The sequence below is a fragment of the Bombus affinis genome, chromosome 5, assembly GCF_024516045.1.
Source record: "Bombus affinis isolate iyBomAffi1 chromosome 5, iyBomAffi1.2, whole genome shotgun sequence".
In the NCBI taxonomy this organism is placed as follows: domain Eukaryota; kingdom Metazoa; phylum Arthropoda; class Insecta; order Hymenoptera; family Apidae; genus Bombus; species Bombus affinis.
Genome location: NC_066348.1, coordinates 1,416,628 through 1,440,803, shown reverse-complemented (window position 1 = coordinate 1,440,803; position 24,176 = coordinate 1,416,628). Strand labels below are relative to the sequence as shown.

The following is a 24,176-nucleotide window of genomic DNA, read 5'->3' as shown; positions in this document are numbered from 1 at the left end:
TTCCGCTGTGCGTAAATGTAACATTTATTTCGGCATAAATTATGACGATAGATACATAGATTAGGTATAAATACAAAATGAATTGACTGTAGACAGGACTGTAGTGAAAATACATCGATGCGTTTGTCGCACCAGTACTCGTACTCGATTCGTTCCGCTTATTCCCGGCAACTATGATCGGCTCGACGACTCGTCGATTCGTCGACGAGCAATACTCCACAGAAATCGAACAACGTGATCGAATCGCGTTAGCGGTGCTTATAGAAAATACATACCAAGTCTCCGATTTTGTGAGCAACAATTTCTCGCACGGCGAGTTAGATTTGATTATTGGCGGGAAACTGCTCTATCCATCGTTCGCAAACGCTACACGCCCGGTACGATGGCTAGAGAAATTTGTGATTTTTGATTTCGTATAGCGGCGAGAGACCAGAAGAGGTGCACGCGACCTCACCTTTCTTTCCTTTCCTCCATTTTGATTCGCTACGGGGTGCGGTGGTCGTCGACGACGCCGTCGTTGCCACCATTTGATTCTCACGAAACGACCATGATCTTGGCGAAACGGCAACGATATCCGCTGCTTTCAATGCCGGGGAAAGGACAGGCTGGTGAACAAAGAAACATTACCGGAGAAACGATCGAGAAAAGAACAGGCAAGTTTTTAGCACCGGACATTAAGAACGTAACGCGTTCCCTCGAGCGCAGTCGAGTCCATGTAGAATATGTACATGTTCGGAATAGCGGAAGAAAAACGCAAGCCCGCGTGAAACGCAACGATTTGGCAAAATATCGCGTCGCTTGTCGCTACATGCGTCGTCGTAACCTACTTACATCGTATATGTATATAGTTTTTACGAACCGGTTCACGATTAATTAGGATCACAGCCATAGCTTTGAATACGAATACCTCTCGTTCGCATTTTTAAGACCGATACGATTATAGTTAATAATTTGTTTGCTGATAGTCGTAAGATTAAGTTGCAGGCTTTTCTACCATTACATCTCTCTAAAGCGACTACACATTGATTACGAGTGGTGTAGATTGCCGATAGTTGTACGAGTTACGGGACTAGGAGAAGCGGAGGCGGAGGATGAGAATGAAGTTGAAGGCAAAGATGAAGATGAAGACGAAGGTGTAAGAGGTAGAGCGTTTAGACTAGACAAATCGGATGAGAAGCTTTGAACGAAACCGGACTAGAGGCGGGAAGCCGATTACATTTAGCTATGTACTATGTACTACTTTATGTATCTGTTGTCCTATGGTGTCTGCCGCGGATCGACCGCATCTACTTACAGTACTCCTGTAGCTTACTAAAGACTACACACTGCATGGCAAAGCTCGACTACCGTGTTTCAAGCGGAATTCGAGGGTATTTCGTCACCGCGACGATCAGTCGTTCGCGATCCGATCCGATCTGATCCGAGTCGATTCGGTCCGTTTCATTCGGCGAATCGACTACCGTCGACATCGTGCTGCGGGTTTACGAGATTCTGTCGATCGTTCGTCTCTGTCGTCTAGAATCTAGAAAAAATAAAATTTACCTACCATTCGGACGTGATCGCAAGATCGACGAAGACCAGAACAGTGGACTCGCCATGGAGACTGCCGAGGTGAAACACGCCAAAGAAAACGGACCAATAGGAATTATAGAATGGGATTTGATCGGATGATGACGGTTCTAATGGCTATTACGATGACGATTATGACGATGATGACGGTGACGATAATGATGACGATGACATTGACAACAATAACGATCACATCAACTTTTCTACGACCACTACATGATATACGTCTACTTTGTTAACTCTCTCTACTTTAGGAGCATAAACACATCTAGCCCCTTGTTTTGTTCCGTTTCAATCGTCCGATAATTTCTATTTTAGGATCTTCAATTTGATTAAGATCAGGATCCGCGATGGAAAAATAACTCGAATCTTACGATGCGCCATCGTTCGACGATAAGAATCATATTGTTTCTACGCGCGGCGGATAACGTGAAGTGTAAACCGATCGAACGATTTCAAACGGAACCTTGACAGTGGGAAAGATCAAAAGAGACTGACTAGAGACCCGTTGTGCACCCGACGAGGATGAACCGCCGTTTTTCCGTTTTCGTTTCGATTAGACGGAAGCATGCAACGGTGGGTCGAAGCTACTGCTAAGTAGTTAGGAGGGACCGTGATATCGGACGTATACGTTCACTTAAATCGTTATCTACCGATCTAAATATCAGCTAGTCGAAAAAAAGAAGCGAACACAGGATTAAGACTGTGTCGATAAGCAAGAATAGTGTTTACCGTTTTACGAGCGTGCAGATATCTATCTAGAATTTAGAGACTCGAGTCGCCTTCGCCTCCAATCAACGATATCTTATCGTCATAAATCTCGCGGAAAAATATATACGAATAATAGTAATAGCAATAGATGGAATAATCCTCGAAGTGCTTATCCGCTAAGGCAGATAAAAATTTAATTTAGTATATGATTTCGTTTCTTTCCATCAACGTGGCGAGCCTATTCGAAGATTACTTCTCTATTTTATCTGTTCATCGGGCGACGAAAGCGACAAAAAGGAAAAGTCATGCGCGAGCCTAAATATCTGACGACTATTCGATCGATTCATCTCCAGCCTCTTTCAAAGGTTGAACAAATCTACGACCGAATCGCCTTTACTTATCAGCGATTCGGACTACATCTAACAACTACAATATCTGCTAGACGAAGCGTTACGTTTCTACGTCTAATTAACTAATTGTCTACGACCTACGGACATCGATCGAGTTTTCTCGAAACTTTAACTTAGCTTTTAAACGAATATTTGTACGCTGTTTTCGTAGCGATTTTCTATTCGGTGAATCGCGAATCGGCGAGAAACGATATCAGTGAATTTTCCACAGTCGTAAGTTGCCGTTTTGCAAGAAACGTTAACGAAGGAACTTTCCTTGGATAGGAAGGATAAAAATAAAAGACAGACAAGGATGATTTGAAATTTAGTGGAAGGGTAAGCGATCAATCGGTAAACATCTCGCTCATCCCCGCCGAATCGCGAAAAACCATTTGAAACCCTGTAACGCTTAATAGCACACGACTAAATGGCACGTAGAATCATACTGGGTTCATTCGCGATAGTCTACGTTTGGATAAATAGAAAGAGGTACGGACGCGAAGAGATTGTTTACATTCAAGTACGGAGGAAAGAACGAACAACAAGAACAAGAAGGTGAAAAAGCGTAACTCAGAGAGAAAATAGAGATAGAGAAAGAGAGAAAGAGAGAGAGAGAGAGAGAGAGAGCAAAAGGTAGAAAAGGAGGAAGCATTGTTCGATTATTCAAAAAAGATGGTGTCGCCGTAAAATCTTGACTATAGAGACACGAGTATCCATCGAGGTATGTTTAAAGCGAAACTTATCTGGACACGGGCGTTCTATTGGTCGATAAACGCTAATTTACGATCGATTGTAACTTACGTCTATGCCGTTCGCATTTGGTATCAGCTAGATATCGTTGAGCAAAGCCAAAGGTACAAAAATCACCGGGCTCGCGATCATTGAACGCGATCATTCGAAGTTGATTCGGATCGAGGGAGACGTCGCGTCGTGTTACGGCCGCGCGTCTCTCTATTCTTTAACAAAAATAAGTATCGCTTCGAAGTTGGGCCGCTACACGACAACGATCCTCGACCCTGGCCAAGAGGATTATACATATGTGTATGTGTTGGGTGGAAGCGCGCGCGACTAACGGGGTAAAGTTTCCCGCGAGCTCCGTTCCTCGGAACGGCACGAGGAGGGAGGAGCTCGAGGAACGGGAAGCGTAGGAAGCTCGATCGCGCGTCAGTAATAACGATGACGATAATCGATCGGTGGACGAGGAGCAGCGCGTGTCCACGAAAGAAGGACGCATAGGAAAACTTATCGCCTGCGAGATTTACAACTTACGTGCTAATACTTTGGAAAATGCTTTTCTCGATCTTCGATCACATTACTTTTGTATACTCCACTTCCGTATCGTTCGCCACTAGTTAAAAACTACTTAATTCGACCTAAGTTTAAACGCTACCTTTGGACGTGTTGGCTTTTGCTCGTTTGTCGGGTGTCCGATCGCCCGGTTCTTTTTCCTCGATTTCTCGTATCGCGTATCGGGTATCCTGTGTCGCGTGTCCCGTATCAGGTATCGCGTAACGCAACCGATCGGTCGCGAATTCGATTGCAGCCTTGATCGCTAGTTTTGGATTTTTTTTCGTGAATTTCAAGAGGATCGAGATCGGATAGCAGAATCGGGGACCTCGTTGTTGATGTGATCGATAGGCAACCCATTTGAAAACCACGATGTAATCCGCGTAACGATCTGCTGGATCTTCGATGCGGAAAGTGATCCTTCTTTCCAAGAGAACGTTTGTTCCGGATCGAGAATAAATCAGAAGGGAAGCCGCGCGCGAGATTTGGTTAACACCCATTTCCTTTTACGCGTAGTGTTCGCAATCCCCACACTCGGACAGTGTGGGTGTGGACGGGCACTAGGTGGGATTCGAGTCTTCGTAGGCCTTTTCGTAGTCTCGTCGACGAATCACCGCAAAGTGAGTCATTTGGAAGGTGTTGGTCTTCTTACAGCCACGCTCCAACGTGCCAGTCATACTATAACCCATGTTGAAGTCGCTCGACGACACGTTCGACGTCAGGTACAACTGACGACAAAAAGAAATAGGCAACGTTCACATTTGCTAACATCTGCTATACGTATATGTCTAAACTCGTGGTACAGGTGAAGTGAAGTACCACTTCGCTTGTATCACGAATTACGGCCTACGGCGTGTAATATCGTGTTTGATAATTCGCTTGCCCCGACTAAAGCTTTCGATCATTTCTAGCAGGGAAACGCACACACGTGGAACTTAAAGTTCCGTCTCGCGCGATTCGGTAACGAAGAAATTGGAACGGTATGTACCTTGAAATCGGGATCAGTGGTCATTCTCTTGAAAGAGCCGATAATATAAAGCGTGCCCGTTCCTGTGTCTACCATCTTTGCCTGAGTGCTGTACCTGAAACAACGTTAATTCGATGAGTAACGCGTTGACCGAACGATACGCGTGAAACGACGATGCGACAAAGTGGAAAGTGCATTTTAGACCGTTATGAACTTGTCCGGTATATTAACCACGCCTGCCATTTTTCTGAATTTATACGACGCATAGCATTCGATTAAAGTTTTTGATAAAGACCAGCAAAGCATGCAGAAGCGTTTATCCACAGCAAGCAATTGCCTGTCCAAAATCGTAATATGTCGAACGGTACGTGTGTACAGTGCACAAGTATAGAAGGCGAAAAGGATACGGTGAGATCATAAAATCGGACAATAATTAAAATTGAGTTCAAAAGTTAATTTATGTCTGCGTACGTCCGAAATACGTATCATATAGCCTTAACTCTGACTGGATCAGTTGATGACCTTACTTGATACTTTACGATCTCACTGTGTTGCTTTCACGAGTGTCCGTACCCAGCGTCGCATCAAACAACGGAAGTGGCGATGACCGGCCATGATAAATTGAAGACTTGGCTAGGTAAATTAAAAGGACAAATATATAGAGCTGGTTGTAGTACATCAACATTTTCCAGCTGTTGCCAATTCTGACGGGCAGCTTTGTTGTAAAAAAAACATGCGACCGCTCGATTCTCTGTGTAAGCGCTTTACCGTCTCGTGAATCAGTAATACGATTACTATCGCGTTTCTCTGCCATGCTTTGATACGATCGTTACAACGTTTTGCTCTTGAAGCGATAAACGCACAACAGATTGAACGAGGAAGTTTACTTTGTTCGACCAGGCCTAAGGTCCGAAAATCGATTATCGAGAACGGTAAGTGAGAACAACAAGGACCAAAATGTCGTTGCGATAACGTTATACTGATCAACGATAAAAGAAGGCAATATCGGATTAAAGAAATAATTTTTGTCAATTGGCAAGTTAGAAATTATTTGTAAAATTTGCTTCACGAGCAAACTCTAGTTATTAATACTAATAACTTGTAACTTGTTATTTGTAAAATATCACTTATAATATTATAGTTGGATTAGGGAGCAAACTATCGAAAGGTCTCGTGTATATGTAGTTGAGCGAAATATGTGCAGGGATGATCCAAAGAAGAACGATTGGGGTATATTGCGAATAGGAGGAGAGAAATCGCGAAACGAAGCGTGCCGCTACTTGGGCGTGGATTCGTACGCGCGAAACGAGCCAAGAATAATTAATAAGGAAAGAAAGGTTGGAAAAAAGAGGGAGGAATTCGAAAGGGAAAGAGTGGCGAAGGAAGGGATTGGACCGTTTTCGGAAGCAGGGGCGAAGGGTGTGAAGGGAACGAAGAATAAGCGAGGAATAGAGCGAGAAGCGCGAAAAAGGAATAAAGAGAAAAAGGGAGAGGACAACCCTCCCTGGTGACTCGAGGGGCTTATTCCGGCAAGCGCTTCAGCCGGCGACGATCATTAAAAGTTTAAACGCTCTCCATTGAAGTGCGGCGGATCCAACACTCGGTTTAAAATCCACCGTGGCTGGTGCTTTGACTTTTCCTCCGGTTCTCGATTCGCTTCACAAAGGAAAGTTCCGAGCCGGAGCACCCTTTCGATGCTCGAGTTGTCCGCCAAGCTCTACGTACCTACCTACGTACCTACTCGCATCGATTGCCTACACACGCTTCTCCTTGTTTCGCGACTAAAATTTCTTTCGCTCGGGCTTCGATCGCTGGGCACCGTGTTGCACGTCGAGCTGTTCAATAAAACATGAAACGAACGAATTTCAATTGGCGCCGTTTGTCGACCCGTCCTAAACGCGATCGAAACGTCGCGTCGCGTCCGTTGTTCGTTGTTAGTTTGTCGCGGAACTTTTACTCAAGAACGGGAGAAAGGTTTGTCGATCGCTGCTGATTACATTTTTTTACACGTACGTGTACTATTGTGCGTGTATTATCGAAACGAGATATAAAGTGGATGTGTGTGCGATTCGGTCAGACAAAGAAACAACGCGCCAGTTATATACTGTCAGCGAGGATGCAGGATTTTCGGGGCGTAATCGCGAGCTTTGACCGGTGTCGCGTGTGAACGTGGTCCGAACTTGCAAATAGCGCCGTGTTTGCTTCCCCGTACGAAAGTTGGAAGCGGTTCGAATCGAGGATTCACCGACCGCGGACCGGTTTGTTTGTCTTGACTTAGCGCGGTCTGGCCCCTATGCCGTGGGCGACTCACAAAATTACTAGGTGGAATATTTCGGGAAATTCGCCTCGCGAGTGCTGCCGAGCGTGAGTATCGCAGAACGATCCGAATACGACACACGACTCTGCCCCGTTTGACTTTGTAATTAATTGCACCGTTTTCCAAGGCGAACGCGTACTAAGTAATTTTCAATGGGATACGTTCCAAACGATAAGCTGTAATCAGAGTTGACCCTGCATCGTTCGATCGTATGGCTGCAACTTCTCGCAAATCGGTATGTTCAAACGGTAAGTGGAAAGTTTGCACGCAAGTCGACACTCTTGGCAAGTCAGTTTCTCGATTAATTGGCTCTTTCGACAAGTTTTGGAAGTAATTGGCTGTTCTTCGACGGACGATCGAGGATCGAGGGCGACGTCGAGTCGAGCGCTCATTCCACAACTATTTCTCAACTACGTTGACCCCGTCGCGCATCTCGATCCTTCGATATGAAAGGATAAAAAAGGACAAGAATAATGAAAAGGACGAACTGTTGGATAATGACGTTATAGAAGAGCCGTAATTAGCGAGACATTGGACATTGGACAATAAATGGAAATAGGACACATACGTCGCGATGCGTTGAAATGCGTGGAAAATGAGCCGAGACCACAAAGGAGTAGTTCGTGAAAAGGAAATAAGTGGCTAGTGAAATTTCGGATGCATCGTCCCTGTAATCTTCGGCTGGTAAAGTGGCAAGCAGGGTATAGGCATTCCAACCACGTAACCTAAAAGCACGAATTTCCGTTGCCGGCAGGAATACGGTTATGGCAAAACGTCGTAACGATGTACGTGTGCATCGCTCGCGTCCTCTTAGAACGAGTCCGTTAACGTCGTAACAGTGGTATTATCATCGACAACGTGTTAACGCTTCGACATCTCCAGCCATCCTGATACCACGCAAAACTCACCTCCTGGTTCCAGCAACTTCGACTACCTTGCATCGACTACGACTCCACCAAAACGGTGTCAAAGTCCAGTAGGAACTGCTCGCGCTTCTCGCCCAGCCTTCCTCCGGAAATAGAAGCACCTGCGGCATACAGAACATATTCGATGCTTTTGCGCGACAAGAGATACGACAGCGGAATGTTGAAATTTCACGATCCAACGAACATTAAAGGCTGAACATGAAAATCGGACGAAGTGGCAAAGAAATGGATCGGAGGAAACAGGGCGAGCACAAGAGAGTTAGCTAAAAGGGGAAAGAAAGAGAGAGAGAGAGAGAGAGAGAGAGAGAGAGAGAGGAAGAGAGGAAGCAGAGTTCGTAAAAGGTAGTAAGTTTTCTCCAACGCGCGACAAAGGAACGCTTCGGGCGAGCCACGATCCTCCTTCCGGGGTTAAGCTCTCCTTTGCGTTCTCTTTAAACTTGTCTCTCGTGTGATGCCTTACGCGACCGATTTTTTTGTACATTATAGCCGCGATTCTTTTCGCGCCTCCTTCCCATCGGTACATTGTATCAACCAGGATAGATGGAACGCAAACCGTGATTTCTTATGCGTTACGATATTTTAAGACAATCTCGTCGATATGAAAATACTATCGATAGCGTACTAATACTTGGTTTTTTCATAAAACGAATTTGTAATGAAAAATGGTAAAATTGCAACGAATCGTGGGAAGATAAAGAACGCAAGAGAAAAGTTGATAGGGAAGTTTCTCGCCTGTTCGATAAACTGATGAAACTGATGCGATCGCATTGGTCAGCGTTGCTTGCTCATCGAGGCGAATCATCGAAGAAATCAGTTCTGTCGTTTGGCTTATTTAAGTTCGAATAACGAACTGCCATCTTCGTAATTTCTCTGGCAACACGACTCGCGAACAAAATGGAAAATACTTTTACGGGCGTTTCCTCCGTCGCGAGCGCCCTCCTTTGAATATATCCCTTCGTTCTTCTCGCTCGTTTTTCCGTAGCTGAACTCGGAGCATCGACCTCGTGTTCCGAGCAAAGGTGGCGTTTATTCGTTCTCCAACTCGTACACCTACGTAACTTGTAGCTCGTAATTCCAGGTATCGTAAGTTAATTTCGCGAGATCTCATTGGGGATATACGACACGGGATACACCCTCCGATACACCATCCGATCCGCGGAATCAGTAAGGGTAACCAGCTTGCCTGAGTACCTTGCCGACTACCTTGCCCGTTCTACGCACACCGGATATACCTACCGGTTAATCCGATAATCCGCTACTTCGGTCCATTGCCTCGTCGATCGCTCTATTCTCGTCTCTGGCTCCACGCGCGTGCCTCGTCTCGTCTCATCGTTCTCCCTTTCTTTGCATCGTTTCCCAACCCTCCCGTTTATCTTTCTAATACTACTTGTTTGTCACCCTTATTTATCAGCTGAATCTCCTTTTCCTTTTTGCGTGCTTGTTCATATCTGTTCGTTATTTTGCGTTACACACACACACACCAAAGCACAGTCGAGATGTTCACCCCCTCGATTCCAGATAAAAAGTACGACAATTATTGCGTACTTCGATCAAATGCACTCATCAAATGGACTCATCTCGCGAATTCGCAAAGTTTCACTCGATTTAGTTTCTGAACACGATTGGATGCGCAACGCCATCGTAGAATATCAATGGTGTTGTAAGAATAAGAATCGGGAAACTCTTGACTCGCCAAATCGCGCAAAGAAAAACGATGACACGATGTTGAATCGAGTTATGAGTTACGAGCTTTGAGCCACAGCCACGATAATGAATTCGACCGATCAACGTGACGCGTCGAACATGAAACTTAGCGGGTCCAACAAAGTCTGTCGAGTCCCGCGTTTTGAGAAATTGCGAGTTCCCGTTTCTCCCGGGGCTTCGCCGAGAAAAGTTTAACCAGAGAATTGGCGAGACGATGCGAGCGGAATTTTAACTAGAATTCGAAATGGCGAGGAATTTTCTCAAGGAATTTCTCGTTTACCAATTTCTCTCTCCTTTCCGTTCGCAGCTAGCGAAGGCTCGAGCGATCGAGTTCCCGAGGACAAAGCACCGGGTATTTTCTGGGTTAGTTGCTCGAGAAAACGGTAGCCCGGTAACGCGATGCCGTTCCGGACGATAAATATACATATACCTACATGTACATCTATACACATGTACGTTATATAAGTATATACATCTACAAACGTGTAGGTTATATAGGTAAATTATGTGTATATATATATGTATATATCCAAGTACATGTACATATTAGGTTGTACACGGGTACAACCTAGATTAAATCCGGTTCTCTACGAAATCCCAGAAATCGCGGTACCCACCGATCCGTGCGACGCGACGCTACGGTCAGCAATACTTTACACCTGCCACGCTACAAACCTAATTAGATACGATGGGCTTAATCTTGCACGCGTAATGGGGTCGTTGAACGAAACGGGTAACGACCTCTTCTCGTTTCTCCATTCCTCTTCTCTTCTCCTCTTCTCTTCTCTTCTCTTTCGCTCGTCGCGAGTAAGCCGTGGAAGATTTTCCTGCGAACATTCGACTCCATCTCGTTTATCGATCATCGGACCAACTAATCGTAATTCGAATTTCTATCTGCCCTTCCTCTATATCCGATTTGATAAACCGAGCTCTACCAGCTACGTTCCATCAGCTATTCTGCTTCCATTCACGTACTACCCTTAAGAAAGAATCAATCTTCGAAACGACTCATCGAACAAATACCGCGAAGTGTGCCTCGACTCGATTCCGATCGATCCCTTTCGCATTTACCTTCCCCTAAATTGGGGAGCGCTTCTTTTCATCCAACCTCCTCTGTAGTCTTCCATCCGCGATTCAATTTTCATTCGGCAGCACTAGGTCGCCTCCGTATCTCGAATCGGCAACCGTCGGACGATCGCGTCGCGTTTACGCGTTAACAACCGTTCACAACCGTCCTCGTTAATCGTTAAGAAGTTCGTACACAGAAGTAATTAAGCGGCGCATCGTCGACTCGTTAGCGTCGAAATTACGTTTTAGGCAGCCACTCGAGCAAACTTAACGACTCGGCTTTGATGGTCCGTGTCAAGGAAGAAAGAAAAAGGAAGACCTGCTGGCGGCAATGCGACAACGGAACGACCGATCGACAAATTTGTCTACGATCGGTCGATCAGCCGTGTAAAGGAACGTTCATGGCGGTATCACCCGTCCTTGGTTTTTGGTTTCTCCGATTTTATGCAAGGCTGGAAAGAAACGGAAGAAAAATGGAGTTACGATAATGTTTTGTCGCGATTCGATCGCTTGACCATCAGAGGGCCAAGCGAAGAACGGTGTGAAAAGAGACGCGCAAACGTGAAGTAGATAACGGATAACGGGTGATGGGTGATGGGTGACGGGTAACGGGTGACAGGAAACGGGTTGCGGGATAGAGTAGACGGGTGACAGAGACGGAGGTTGGGGATATCGTGGGGTTGAAGCGCAGTGTAGGGACTTAAACAAAGGAGAGCCGTTAGAAACAAGTGGCGCCGATTAAAAACGCCGACGCCACTCGCTGCGATGCATCGACAAACACGTCGTGTTTTACTCCAACTTCGTTTTCCTTTCTTCTCGTTCTGATTCCGTTATCGCATTTTTTACACGTGGTCAATCGACGTCCCGATGGAATATCCGCGCTAACATTTCCACGATTCTTCCTTTCCCTCGATCATCGTTATCATGTTCTTCAGGCAGTCGATCGTCATCGTGAAAAATCTTTTTATTGTATTCGGTGGATAACAGGGAAAGCAACGAGAACGTGTCGATAGAGGCACGAGAAAAGCTGTACGAGAACTACGGTGAGTAGTACGAAAGCGTAGATAGGTATTCTAGAAAAGTGAAAAAAGAGGGGAAAGAAGTTGGAGTAAGAGGTAGAAGTAACGGGAGAGAGGAGTAAAAGTGGGGCGGGGGGAGAAAGGAGAAATGCAGCGTAAAAAGTAATTGCGAATCGTGACCGGTGGTGAGGATGTCGATGAAAAAACTAGCCTTCCGTTGGTAACGCGGTAACGTCCTGCGACCTACATCAACGAAAGCGAGGATACATTATTACTATCATCGGAAAGCAAAGCTCCGATGGTGCGACGGCCGCAGGGTGTTTCAGGGTCGGTTGCCATGGCAATGCGCTGGGACAGCCACGGGGTGCAGCCTGGAATATCCACCCTCTTGCCTCTTTTCCGCGATTCACCCTGCTCCCCCAACTCACCCTCCCTCTTTCGCCTCTCTCCGTTTCTCTCAATCCCCATACCGTCCTACCACCTCTCCTGTTCCACGTTTCCTCGCTCCACATCCTTTCCGTCTACCATCTCCGTTCCTCCCGCAGTCCTAACCTCTGGATCCAGCTCCTCTCTGCCTTCCTGCAACCCCAAGCCCCTTGGCTCTCCGCCCCCCAACCCCATTCCCATTCCTATCCCCATCCTTCCGTCACCACGGCGCCTCGCCGCGCCGCGCCGCGCCGCGTCATAGTCATTCGGTTGCCGTTCCTGCTCCTGCCACACTGCTTCCAATCCTCCTCCCTACCCTTGTTCGGCGTTCTTCCATCATGTGTCTCTCTCCGTATCGTTAGCTTTCCGATTGACTCTCTTCCGCTACCTACGCTACTTCGTCTAATCGTACTACCAGTGCGCGCTTTATTTCGTCACAGCGGATATCATCCGGTCGCATGCTTTGTCTCGTTGTCGAGGCCGTCACGATCGATCACGCGCGAGACCAACGTATAGCAAGAAAGATACAAGTATAAATACAGTTTTTGGCAAATTCGTACTATGAAAGAAAAATCTTGTACTTTTTGACGTAGCAACCTTGTTTTCCCTTATATAAGCACGATATTACCTGGGATAAAAGAGTAATCGATTCGCGTACTCATTGAACGAAAGAGGAAAAAAGGAATAGTATCGTAAAAGGACCCTACGTTCCCGAACTCTGTTCGATTTCTAGCCTAACCCACGCTATTCTACGAGAAAGAATCGAGACGTTCCTTTACCGCCGTTGGTTTTTCACCCAGCCGAAAGCTCCTCCGCTAGTTCGGCCGTTATCGGAGCTATGCAACGTTCCTTGGCTCGAGAACAAACCAGTCTTTTCGAGTCTAGCGGTTCCATCGATCTCGATACCGCATTCGAATCCAGCTTTTCTTCCTTTTTCACACACGCATACACATACATGTTCGAAATATCATCCCTCCAATGTTGTACTTTCCCGTTTCGAAACAATAAAAAACTGATCGTATTTTTAGCAATTTTAAATACCCGCTATCGTTTTCAAACGATTATTTATCGTATTTGGAGGTGGATGTTTTTTAACGATCGTTTTAGCGTATCCTATGACACAGGATAAGTCGATACGAAGAACGAGGATCCAAAGCATTTCATTTTCTCGTTGTCTCGAACGAAATAAACTCCGCCGGACGAAACTACAAGTCCTGAAGCTTGTCTGCCGTTTATCATCCACGCGATCGTTTGTGGCGAAGCGGAACGGAACTGTGGCCATTTTCAAAGCAAAGCACGGCATACCAGGACGAGAAAAACTACGGGAAAAAACGATAGAGAACCGATAAATGATTTTCCCTTTTTGGATGTATTCGAGATCGGTCGATTCTGTTGAAATTAAATGCGAGGAAAGAGGAAAAGCTGAAAGAAGATAGAGCAAGAGTCGATGAATTCATAAATAGAAGCAATAGCTTTTGCGACGAGGCCGTGTTTTTTCCAACCTTTTCCTCCTTCTGAAAGATTCCGTGACCTTTTCCTTTCGTTGGTCCGGCGCAGTCTCGCATAAAAAGGGAAAGCTGCGGCGAACGAAAAGAAACCCTTTCATCCGGGATATCTTTAATCGTACCGACATAAAGAACGTCTGCGACACTGAAAGTCAGAGAGGTCACCGCCTAGGCCATTCATCGTGTTAGACAATGTTGCCTTTTATCGTAGCTGAACCGCGCGGAGGCCTGTGCGTCTGCACACGCGAATACGCATTCCTTTTTCTTCCCTTTTATTCGTATTTGTCGCTCTCCTTGGACGATCCGTGTCTCTCCAAGCGAAAGTATGTAGCTCAAAATAGAACTTTAACGACCGAGCACAGAAATTATTTGGAAGTTGACGCGAATTATCGTGACTACGCGACGCATCGTCGTCGTCGTCGTCGTCGTCGTCGTCGTCGTCGTCGTCGTCGTTGTCGTCGTCGTCGTTGTCGTCGTCGTAGCTCGGGAGATTTAAAGACGAAAGGCGGCTGTTTGGTCGCGTCAGGTTACTCAAAAAAAGAGATCGTTTCTCGTTAACAGAAAAGTCGGAGGGAACTTCTGCTTGAGGAAGTCTTTAATATGCAGATAACGAAATTAGCCAAGGAAATCATACTCATCCATATTCAAAACATTCGCTAGGAAGAATTACCATCCAGCTGGATTACGGATTGCAGACATGAGATTGGATTAACCAGTCGTCTTGCGATTTCCCCGCCGCGCGTGTTCATTGTCGCGTATAAACGTATAAACGAACGTCCCGGTGCAGGATTTTAACGCGACATACTGCGATATGTCATGGTGTATAAGACGAGAAGAAAAGTTTCGCTGCGAACAATTTTCGGTCAGCCAAGGCTAAACAGCTGACGCGATAAGATCGAAAATATAATCTTTCGTCGGATGATTCGATGTGATATTTTACGAGCGATCGTCGATCGGAGTAACCCCTCGTAAAAATACGCCGGATGTCCTTTTCGAACGCGATCTGTCGTTTCCCTCGCAGAGAGGAAAATTCGATCCGCCATGAATCGTAAGAATGCTAGCCGTTTGTATGCGCGAGACAAGATTCGAAAGGTGGAAAAGGGGGAATAGGACAGAGGGAAGGTAATAAATGAACGCGATGAATAATAACTTGGTTATTGAAAGAATATTCCTGCCGATACGAGTTTTGAAACTCCGAAACATTAGCCCAGTTCCACGAGCAACACGGCTAAGGGACCGACTTTCCTTTTCCCCCTGGCTTTCTCTTCTTTTCTCTCTTTCGCGTTTCGTCTTCTCCGAGGCCGAGTTCTCCGAGTGTACGCTTCGGCTGGCGTTACCGATGAGCCAACCTACCAACCTCCCGGCCTCCGTACTTGCCTCCAAGCCACGTCCGCATAATGGCTATTCAGATAGCGAATCGATTTATTTCCCCAGGGACTTTCGGATACTTGGAACCTTTCTCGTCCTGAACTTGGAACGGATCTTTCACCATTCTCTGTTCTCCGAACTCCGAAAACTCTTACCGGGCACCATAAAAACATCATTTTACAAGAACTGAATTTTCTCTTTGCTTCGAACCAAATGAAATCGCGAAGGAGATATTTGTTCTTATCTTCCGAGTGATCGTAACAACGCTTAAGACGTAGAAATGACTATAAAAAAGACATACGCTTACCTTGTTTGGATATCCGTTGTATCGGAGAAGCTTCTTGCAGCATTTGCCGCGATTTTCGTAATAAAACATCTGGACCATTTCTGCGCGATCGGTGGCCGCGCTGACGGTGAACGGCGCACCGTCGGTTCCGAAGCTCCTCGAAGAGGAGGCCGACTGCTGCTGGGCCGGTGATTCCCGGCGGCCGATCGGCACGCACGGGCACCACCCCGAGACCATCACACCGATCGACCCGGATCCAGCCCGATCCACGTCTTTATCCTTCGCCTACCGCGATCCTTCCTTCTCGCGCGGAACGTTGTTTCTCATCATTCCCCCTCTTTTCTCTGCTTTTCCTTCTCCTTCTCTTTTTATCCGTTTCGCACTTTACTTCCCTTCTTCCCCTTTCAGTTTCAGCCTTCTTTCCCCTCCTTCTTTCCCCTCCTTCTTTCAATTCTTCTGTTCTCCCCCGTTAACCTCTTAGTTTCGCGGTTTATCGCCTTACAGCTAATTTTTCGCAGTTCTTTGGCACTTCTTTCTTGGATAAATACTTTAGAACAAACTTCGTTGGCATTGACGTCATTTCATCGTCTGTGCGCTCATTGGCGCCGCCTTCGAGATTGCTTCCGCCGTTACTGGTGCTGTTACTCTTGCTATCGCCAATGTTGTCAACGTAGCCGTCGCTGCCGACGTCGTAACGATGAAATTTTGTTACCTTCCTTGGTATTATCGATCCGTGCCACCTTTCGTTACACACAACCTGAAAAGATCGATACGTTTTTAGAATAGTTGCGGGAATTTAGAAATTAAGAATTCGTTCCCATCAAATACGAATTTTGACGAATAATTGGCAAGTGATCAGGATATCGTCCGATACGAATATGTATTTTCGATGAATCTCTGTTCGAGAGAAGAAACTTAGGGGCAAAGAAGCTACGTCCGGAAACGACATCGAGACGATACCTTATGCGAGTCCATTGATCCTTCCTTTTACTAGAGAAGGGCGTACGAAGGGATTCGATTACGTTGGTAATCTGTAAACCTGCCATCTGGTAAAATTTTTTGCCGGCGGAAGTCGAGGAAACTGATAAAATCGATCGTTCGATTATATAATATACTACATGAAACTAATATCGAAATCGATAGAATTCGAGAGGTGTTGTGAGTTGTATGAAAAGTACGAAGAGAATAAAAAATGATCCTGTAATAATGCTAGGCCCATAAATCGGTTTAATAAGTTCGTTATATCGAATACGTTGTTTTCTAAAAAAAATTGAAGTTCGACCACGCGGCAATAGCAGCAGCGCAAGCATGAAAAAAACTGCACGCGCGAATTTGCAATTCATGAGAGGAGCCGACGGTATTTGTCGTCGGCGAAGCAGCGATATTTGCAGGACACGCTAGGCGACCCAGTTCAAGGATGGAGCCTAGCACCTAGTGCGTGGTACCTTGCGACTTTTATTTCCTTTGCTCTCTCTCTCTCTCTCTCTCTCTCTCCCCCCCTCTCCTGCTCCCTCTACTCCCTCGCGACCGACTTGGTGACGTACTCGTACTACTTATACAGTTCACACGTACCTTTGGAACCTTTCTTGTACGAACTTTCGTGACAGGGAGGAACCGCTTAAATTTAAAAACGGCAGAATTAAAGGAGCCATAAGAAGCGAACGCGAGTTTGCAAAACTACGTTTGTAAATTTATTTCGATAAAGGAAACGATAATTTACTTCCAGTTACGTTCGAAATAAAAAACTGATGTACCGTTTAGATGTTTCTAAATGTGAAACCGATTTATGTCTTTTGGAAGAATTTTTTCACATTTATTTCCTTGTCTTTTCTTGTCTTGTCTTTCTTCTATCTTACTTATTACATTCTACTTATCTTTTATTCGATGGCAATTCGTGAAAAATTTATACATGACGGGACGATGAACCGGACGTTCATCGACCGCAAAAAACTATCCAAGTGTTTTATACTGAGCTTTCGATAGAGAATGACCGATTGGCCGGCGCAGCGATGCATCGAAGGGACAGAGCGGGGCGGATGCAGCGAAATGGAAACCGCAGGTTCGGCGAACTGCCGGAAAATCGGAGGGAAACTCGCGCATCTGACCGGTTTGTACGCGTCCAGTTTTACCAGAAACCGTGAATCGGTATCGGTATCGATATCGAACGATGCGGTTTTATTCCCGCTGGAACCGGATAGCGAACCGAATCTCCGACAGAAAACTCGACCTATCTTTTTAAATTTTCAAACTTGGCTCACCTACGCAAACGCGACATTGCCATGGAAAAATGTTCATTGCACGCGACAGCAGTAAGCATCGAATTCCCCTGGCAAACGTCATTCCCTTTACGTGTGTTACGTATGATCGTCATTTTAATTTTTTTCCGTGATTACGAATTCGTTCTTCGATTTCGTTCCTACATGGTTCTTAGGAAGACAAAATACAGATAGGAAAAAGAGAGAAGAGTCGGTTTCGTTTTTATTGAAAATTATTACAATTTCTGTCGTTCAAGTTTTTCCTGGATTTCTTGGCGCCGAGCTAGTACCATAAACGAGTACGCAAACATCTATGCGATCACCGGATTACGGGGCGTAAATTTATCTTCAAATTAGTAAGGTAAACTCTCTGTTGCTGAGTTCAAAACGATCAAATTAGTATTACAATACTACAAGAAATTGCACAAATTTTCGATGTAAATAATCTTTTTTTCGATAATCGCGAAAGCACGGTATATTTTTACATTTTAAGATTGTTTCTGCGTTTTAATTAGATTGATATTAAAAATTTAAAGACATTTGATCGAGGCAAGTTTACACTTATATATGCATATACACGCGTAACAAATTATTAGAACAAAAGTCTGTCCCTCTGAAAAGTGTTTTCTTTATGATACAATTTTTGCGCGAGCAAAATCCTAACGTACAGAAGTCGGATAGAATAAAAATCACGGCGGCATTTTTCTCGAAGCAAACGATTTCGCGTAATTACAACCATTCTAAAAACGCACTTTAAAGTCGCGCTTAGACGTCAATGAACGATTCTCGTTAAAAATTGCACGCCAAGTTTTAAGCGATTCTGTCGACCGTTACAAACGCAACAAACGATTTAATCGTGGAAAAACAGATGAAAATCATTGTAAAACGAATATCAAGCGTGTGTAAAAAAAGCGAAAGTTTCACAAAAAATTACAAATCAATGTTCCATTCTTAGTACGATTTAAAGTAAGCGATCCGATCGTCGCCAGGTTTGCTCGTATGGATTTGTTTAATAATCAGCCAGCGGCACGAGAACAACGGAATAACGCAACGGTCAATGGCCAATGGTCAAGTATCAACTGTCGATTCTTGACGTCCATAACACGTACCGACTCTCTCATCATCCATCAAAAAACACGAACTACATTTTCTAGCAGAGTGAACGCTCATAACAACGAGAAAACGTAATCGTAGCGATGGACCTACCTTGACACGAAGGTGGTCGATGCACGGCTCTCGATCAAGTTCGTAGCAAAAAATCCAACATTGCCGCGTTCATGGTTTTTGCGAAAAATTCAGCCTTGAACATTCGCTTCTATCGCGTCGTGTGAAATGGCACGAGTCATGGGAAACAAGCAAGAAAATATGAGACAATGCGTGAGAAACGGGGATGCGAATAGAAAGAAGGTAGTTCGTGGTAGAGAAAACAGGCTAAGCACGAAAGAGAATAGGAGTGGGAGAAACAAGGAAAGAAATGAAAAAACGAAAAAGACAGTGTGTATGTAAGAGGTAGAGATGGATAGAGAGAAAGAGGGGGAGAAAATAGATTATCAGAGGTATGGCGAGATTTTTCGATGGGATAAAGACGGAAAAATCAGGTTTGGTCGCGTGATCAGTATCGATAGGCAACTGGGAGAACTGGAAGAGGAAAAGAGGAAGAGAAAAGCGAGGAGCGCGCGCGTTCGCGCAATCGAAACAAAAGGAGAAAACGCGACTCTCGAGACGGCGAGCGAACGCGAACTAAGAGGGGCACGGGCTCGTCGGCTCGTCGGCTCGTCGCGCTCGACGTCGCGCTCGACGACGAGCGGCGCTTCCTTCGTTTCGACGGCGCAGGACAGACTGAGAACTCGCCACCCGTTGACCGGCCGCCACCACCGAACTCGCTAAACCCCACACCCCCACCTAACTCTCTTATCCGTCCCTTCCTGGCTTACCGTTCCGTTCCGTTCCGTTCTGTTCTCGTTCTCTTCCTGTTCTGTTCTGTTCCATTCCGTTCCGTTCCGTCTCGTTCTCGTTCTATTCCCTTCCCCTCTCTTCCCTTTCACTCCCTTCACTCCGAGCCAACACGCGTGCCTTCCTTCCTTCCGCTCTTCCCTTCCGTGCTCTCTCTTCCGCCGTTCAGCTCTTCCTTTCGACGCTCCAATTCCTCGCTCAACACCGACCATTCGATTTTCTTTCCTTCCCTCTAATTTCTTTTCTTCGTTCTATTTCTTAACGCGATTCTTTCCCTCTTTTTTCAGGCTGCCTTTCTGGAATGCGCTTTCGGAAGAAGCAGCGACTCGTTAACCGAGCGAAACGCGATACGCCGCGACACGCCACGGCTCGACGCGACAGGACACACGTTACAAGACGATGTGCCATGGAAAACAAGGGGATGCTTCTATTCGCGGTCCATGTGTGGATCGGGACGCGCACGCGCTTCCATAAATCTCTCTGTGAAGTCCACGAGCCGCGTTTCGGACGTTCGTCCGTGCGTTACGACCGCTACGTGTTCATACCCGTGAATCGTCGCGTTCTCCTTCTGTCGTTTTCCCGCGTGCAACGATCCATCGATCCTACCACCTAACTTCCGTTTTGCGCAGATATTTTCAGGATATTTGCGATATAGAGAATTTATACTGGCTTTTCATAATGTCGGATAAGAAACGCAAGAGAAAAGTAGGATTATTTGTTTTATCGCGTTTCTTTATCCTTTCGTAATCTCGGCAACGCATAATTTGTCGCTCTTATAAACGAAACGTTCGCTTGTTTCGTTCGTTTAGAGCTTAAAAGTGTTGTTGTAGATTTACCTGTTGTCATGTACAGTTAGTTGACAAATCAGGATATGATCCTATTGCCGTTCGGCGGTTTTCAGATTTGCAAAGTCTTCGTGTGTGCGAAACGAAGGAATTTCGAGGGTCGCGCCGGCGAGATATTTCGGCCTCGAGAGCATCGAGCGAATATAGGGGAAGCACCCGCTTAAAAACGTCTCCCTAACGAACCTATTTACATTCGATAATTAAACGAACGCCCACGCAACGAAGCGTGCACGGCCAGACTTGAAAACAAAACTGCGCCCCATACTCGACTCGTTGCTCTGTCGTCTATCCCGATTAATAATGCAACTTTAAAACCCTCGCCCCCTGTCGTTGTCTTAGGAACCTGAATGGTCGATGTGAGTCAGCAAGATCCATTGGTAGAGCGTCGAGAACGTACGAAATACGAGCTGCATTGTCCTAACATCCCGCTTGTCGCTCTTAAGCACGGGAAGAGCAAAGCGAGTTAAAAAATCGCACGCGGGTCTACTCGAACGACGGCCGTATATTCGGTTCTTTTCCATACGCGAACGGAGCTTTCGTTTCCCTGTGAACACGGAACGGTCTTCGCGAACGATAAGAATACGAAGATAGTGCGTTATACATGCGTACATATACGAATGTTTCAGATGGGATGAAAGAAAGAAAGTCGTTTTCGTCGGTTCAGCCGGTTCTCGAGATTCGCACGCGTTTAACTACGAGACTTGCCGAAGGATCGATGAGCTTTGAGAAAATCGTCCAAGGAAAGGGACAGGAAAAGGAAACCCGCGGCCGAACGAGCAAATGAGAATAAGAGAGAAAAAAAGAGAAAGTTGTTTCAGATCCGCGCGTAACTCGTTGCATTGGCAAACGAATAAACGCGAAAATAGGTAGGAAGAAAGGGAAGGAATATAAACTCAGGCAGAGCGATGTAACGCGATGGAACAGCATTGGCCGTGTTCCAGATTTTCCTAAAATCCCCGCGGGAAAGCTATTTGCCGAAGTTATATGGCAGGAGGGTGGGTGTAGGGTCGATACTCGGTTTCGCCGAGGATATAAGCGGATTTTTTTACACGCGCGATAATTGAAGCACGCTCATTGTTTCTCGGTCGAGACCCTTTCGAGACCCCTTTATCTGCCGCGCCTTTCATCGGTCGGCTTTTTCGTAAACAGCGGGGCAGCGTTAATAGAGAAAACGGACGACATAATGCTGTCTGCGATTGCGAGCATTGTTTCAAATTCTATGTATATAGATACATATGTATATGTATACGTTTCGCGAGCTCCGACGACAGCAATTTGGCTGTTCGATAGACCGGACGTAACTCATACGATGCCCCCGTTGACTAATAAAATACGTACCGCGCTTGTTTCCTCTCGTCTCTCGGTAGCTCGACACACGGCGTACCACGTACGACACGTTTGCTTCTACGACCGGTCTGAGTCTGTTGCAGCCGCAACCGCATAAGAGAAACTCGCGCCTTATCCTCGAAAACCGACCGGTCATTGTTTCGTTATTAGATTTCTCCTGCTTCTAGGGCAGTGTTCGCGGCCACGGCCGTGGTCGCGTTCAGCTCCATTCGTGTAATTGAATTTCAACCGTTCGGTTCGTTCGGGATCGGTCGAGACAGTTGCGTCCTGTTGGTCTAGGAACGATCCTTCCCTTTGCATTATCCATGTAAATTGCATAAAGGATGGTTGCGCTCCTCCACCATCTCCACCCTTTTTCCTACCATCTTCCTAAGAAGTTTGCATATCGCCGACATGCATTCGCCTCTAACCTGTTCGCCCCAGTAGTTGGTATAGACTCTCGAGAGATAGCCAATCTATAGTCGGCCCATGGAATCAAAAACTGATTTCGCAACGTCGTTTCCATATTTCGATGTATTCGATCGCGTTCGATTCGACGTGATCCAAGACGAAGAAATATTCGAGTTTCCCATCGTGCAGGTAACGCACGCTATTCCCTTGATAACTATTCGTGGAACGTGGACGTTCGCTCGCGAGCTTCGAATTGACCTCGCTTCCATTTCCATTTCAACTTCCATTTCGAAACGAAAGGAGCAACTCGACGTTACACGTTTGTTCCCAAACTTTCGACTATCGACGGACAAGCGGAAAAAGTGACCGTAAAAAAGAGAAAGCGAACTCTGGCCGTCAAGTTTCGCGATGTGAGAACGAAAAGCCCTCTTGACGGTAACATTCGGGATTACGAGTCGTCGGGAAAACAGTTTGCTAGAATCGAATCGAACAAAGTCGAGAGCAGAGACGGTTGGCTTCGAAAGAGAACCGAGGTATTAACGCTGGTCGTAGCTTCGCGTTAACTAGGTCTCTTCTCTTCACCGTCGAGGATACAAGCGACTGTTGGAATTTCGAGATTCTCGGACGTTGCACGGCTGACGTTTACGAGCAAACTCGCGGGACCGCTGCGCCCGATTTACCTTTCGCCCTCCTCTTTCTCGCCGTTTTGCTCGTAGACCATCCCCCGCTCACCACTCCGTGCGACGCGACGATCCATTCGAAGCTTCGCTGGAAACGTCATCGACTTATCCATGTGTACTGTTCACTGGCTGCAAGTAGATTTCGAGCTTTGGATAATCGATGCGTTTCGCCATAAAAGCTCGAGGTATAAAAGCATGTGAGTAAGTTTGCGTAGTCGCGTGTCGCGTCGTGTCGCGTTGCCACGAGGCGGATCGAGCACCGCGATAACAAAACTTTCATAACCGAAATCGGGAGACGTGTTGTTCCTAAATTCCCAGCGAAGCTACTTCGCAAGCTCCCTTTATTCTCTACTTCGCGTCTCCGTCGAACCGTTCTATTCCACGTGCGATTTATTGATCCACGCACAATTCTACCTCGACCACCAACTCAAACTCGCTTCGACCAGTGGCGCTCAGTTACGCGTCGCTACTTTCTCTTGTTCTTTCCTTTCCCTCCTTTCCCGGATATTCCGGAAAACGCGAAATTGTTTATCTTCACTCGCGGCTCGTATCGCCACGCGATACAACGTAGAGAAACCGATCTGAGGAAGCCGAAGCAAAAGTTAAAGGATGTTGGCGGGCGGTAGAGATCGGACGGGGGAAACGGCGAGAATTCGACCGCTTTAACAGTCGAGCTTCGCGTTCCGTAATTGCAGCCAGGCGTTTCCATTACGAATTTAAATATTGATTCCCGCCGCCGCGCCACTGCCAGCCGTAATGGAATCTCGAAAGCTTGGAAACTGGGCTTTGGAGAGTATCGGTTGGACGAAGCTGCCTCGAACTCTGACCGAACTGTTCGTGTGTCGGAACCCTCCACTTTCCGCCTCTTCCGACGCATTCGGAATGGTAGATCAAAGTTACCAGTAACTAAGCGAAGTCGAGAGCTATACCGGTTAATCCGCGCTCTATCCCATCGGTGTGATTCGTTATTAACTTCTACTGGATACGTTCTTCCGCGATTTCCTTTCTCTTTTCCGTTTTCTCTACTTTCTTCGGTTTCGTTCCAGACGTTACGAGAAGAAAAGAAGCCAACGAAAAAGAGGCGAAAGGACACAGCTAGTGAAGATCGATCGTTGCGAATATCTCGATTCCATGTTTGTGAAAATCGCTGGTTGCGTATATTCT

The 24,176-nt window shown here is 46.1% G+C and overlaps 1 protein-coding gene across 2 annotated transcripts; it reads right to left on the bottom strand.

Annotated features, from left to right (window-relative positions):
* LOC126916298 (uncharacterized) lies at positions 1 to 20,125 on the bottom strand. Of its 2 annotated transcripts, none has more exons than XM_050721975.1 (5): positions 19,732 to 20,125; positions 15,564 to 16,299; positions 8,149 to 8,267; positions 4,945 to 5,038; positions 1 to 4,684 (listed from the first exon to the last, which is right to left on the bottom strand). In XM_050721975.1, the coding sequence occupies exons 2-5, from the start codon at positions 15,777 to 15,779 to the stop codon at positions 4,517 to 4,519; spliced, it is 597 nt and encodes a 198-aa protein (XP_050577932.1). In that variant the 5' UTR covers positions 15,780 to 16,299; positions 19,732 to 20,125; the 3' UTR covers positions 1 to 4,516. The 2 variants fall into 2 exon arrangements, with proteins under 2 accessions (XP_050577932.1, XP_050577931.1); XM_050721974.1 differs by lacking the exon at positions 19,732 to 20,125 and adding an exon at positions 19,004 to 19,650.
* Positions 20,126 to 24,176: the final 4,051 nt, after the last annotated feature.

What these genes read in the sequence shown, in the direction of transcription:
- LOC126916298 (XM_050721975.1), bottom strand. Translation starts at nt 15,779, where the DNA reads ATGGTCTCGGGGTGGTGCCCGTGCGTGCCGATCGGCCGCCGGGAATCA. An exon ending in GAAGTTGCTGGAACCAGGAG is followed by an intron (nt 5,039 to 8,148) that starts GTGAGTTTTGCG and finishes ACGTTGTTTCAG; the next exon opens with GTACAGCACTCAGGCAAAGA. An exon ending in CCACTGATCCCGATTTCAAG is followed by an intron (nt 4,685 to 4,944) that starts GTACATACCGTT and finishes TTTTGTCGTCAG; the next exon opens with TTGTACCTGACGTCGAACGT.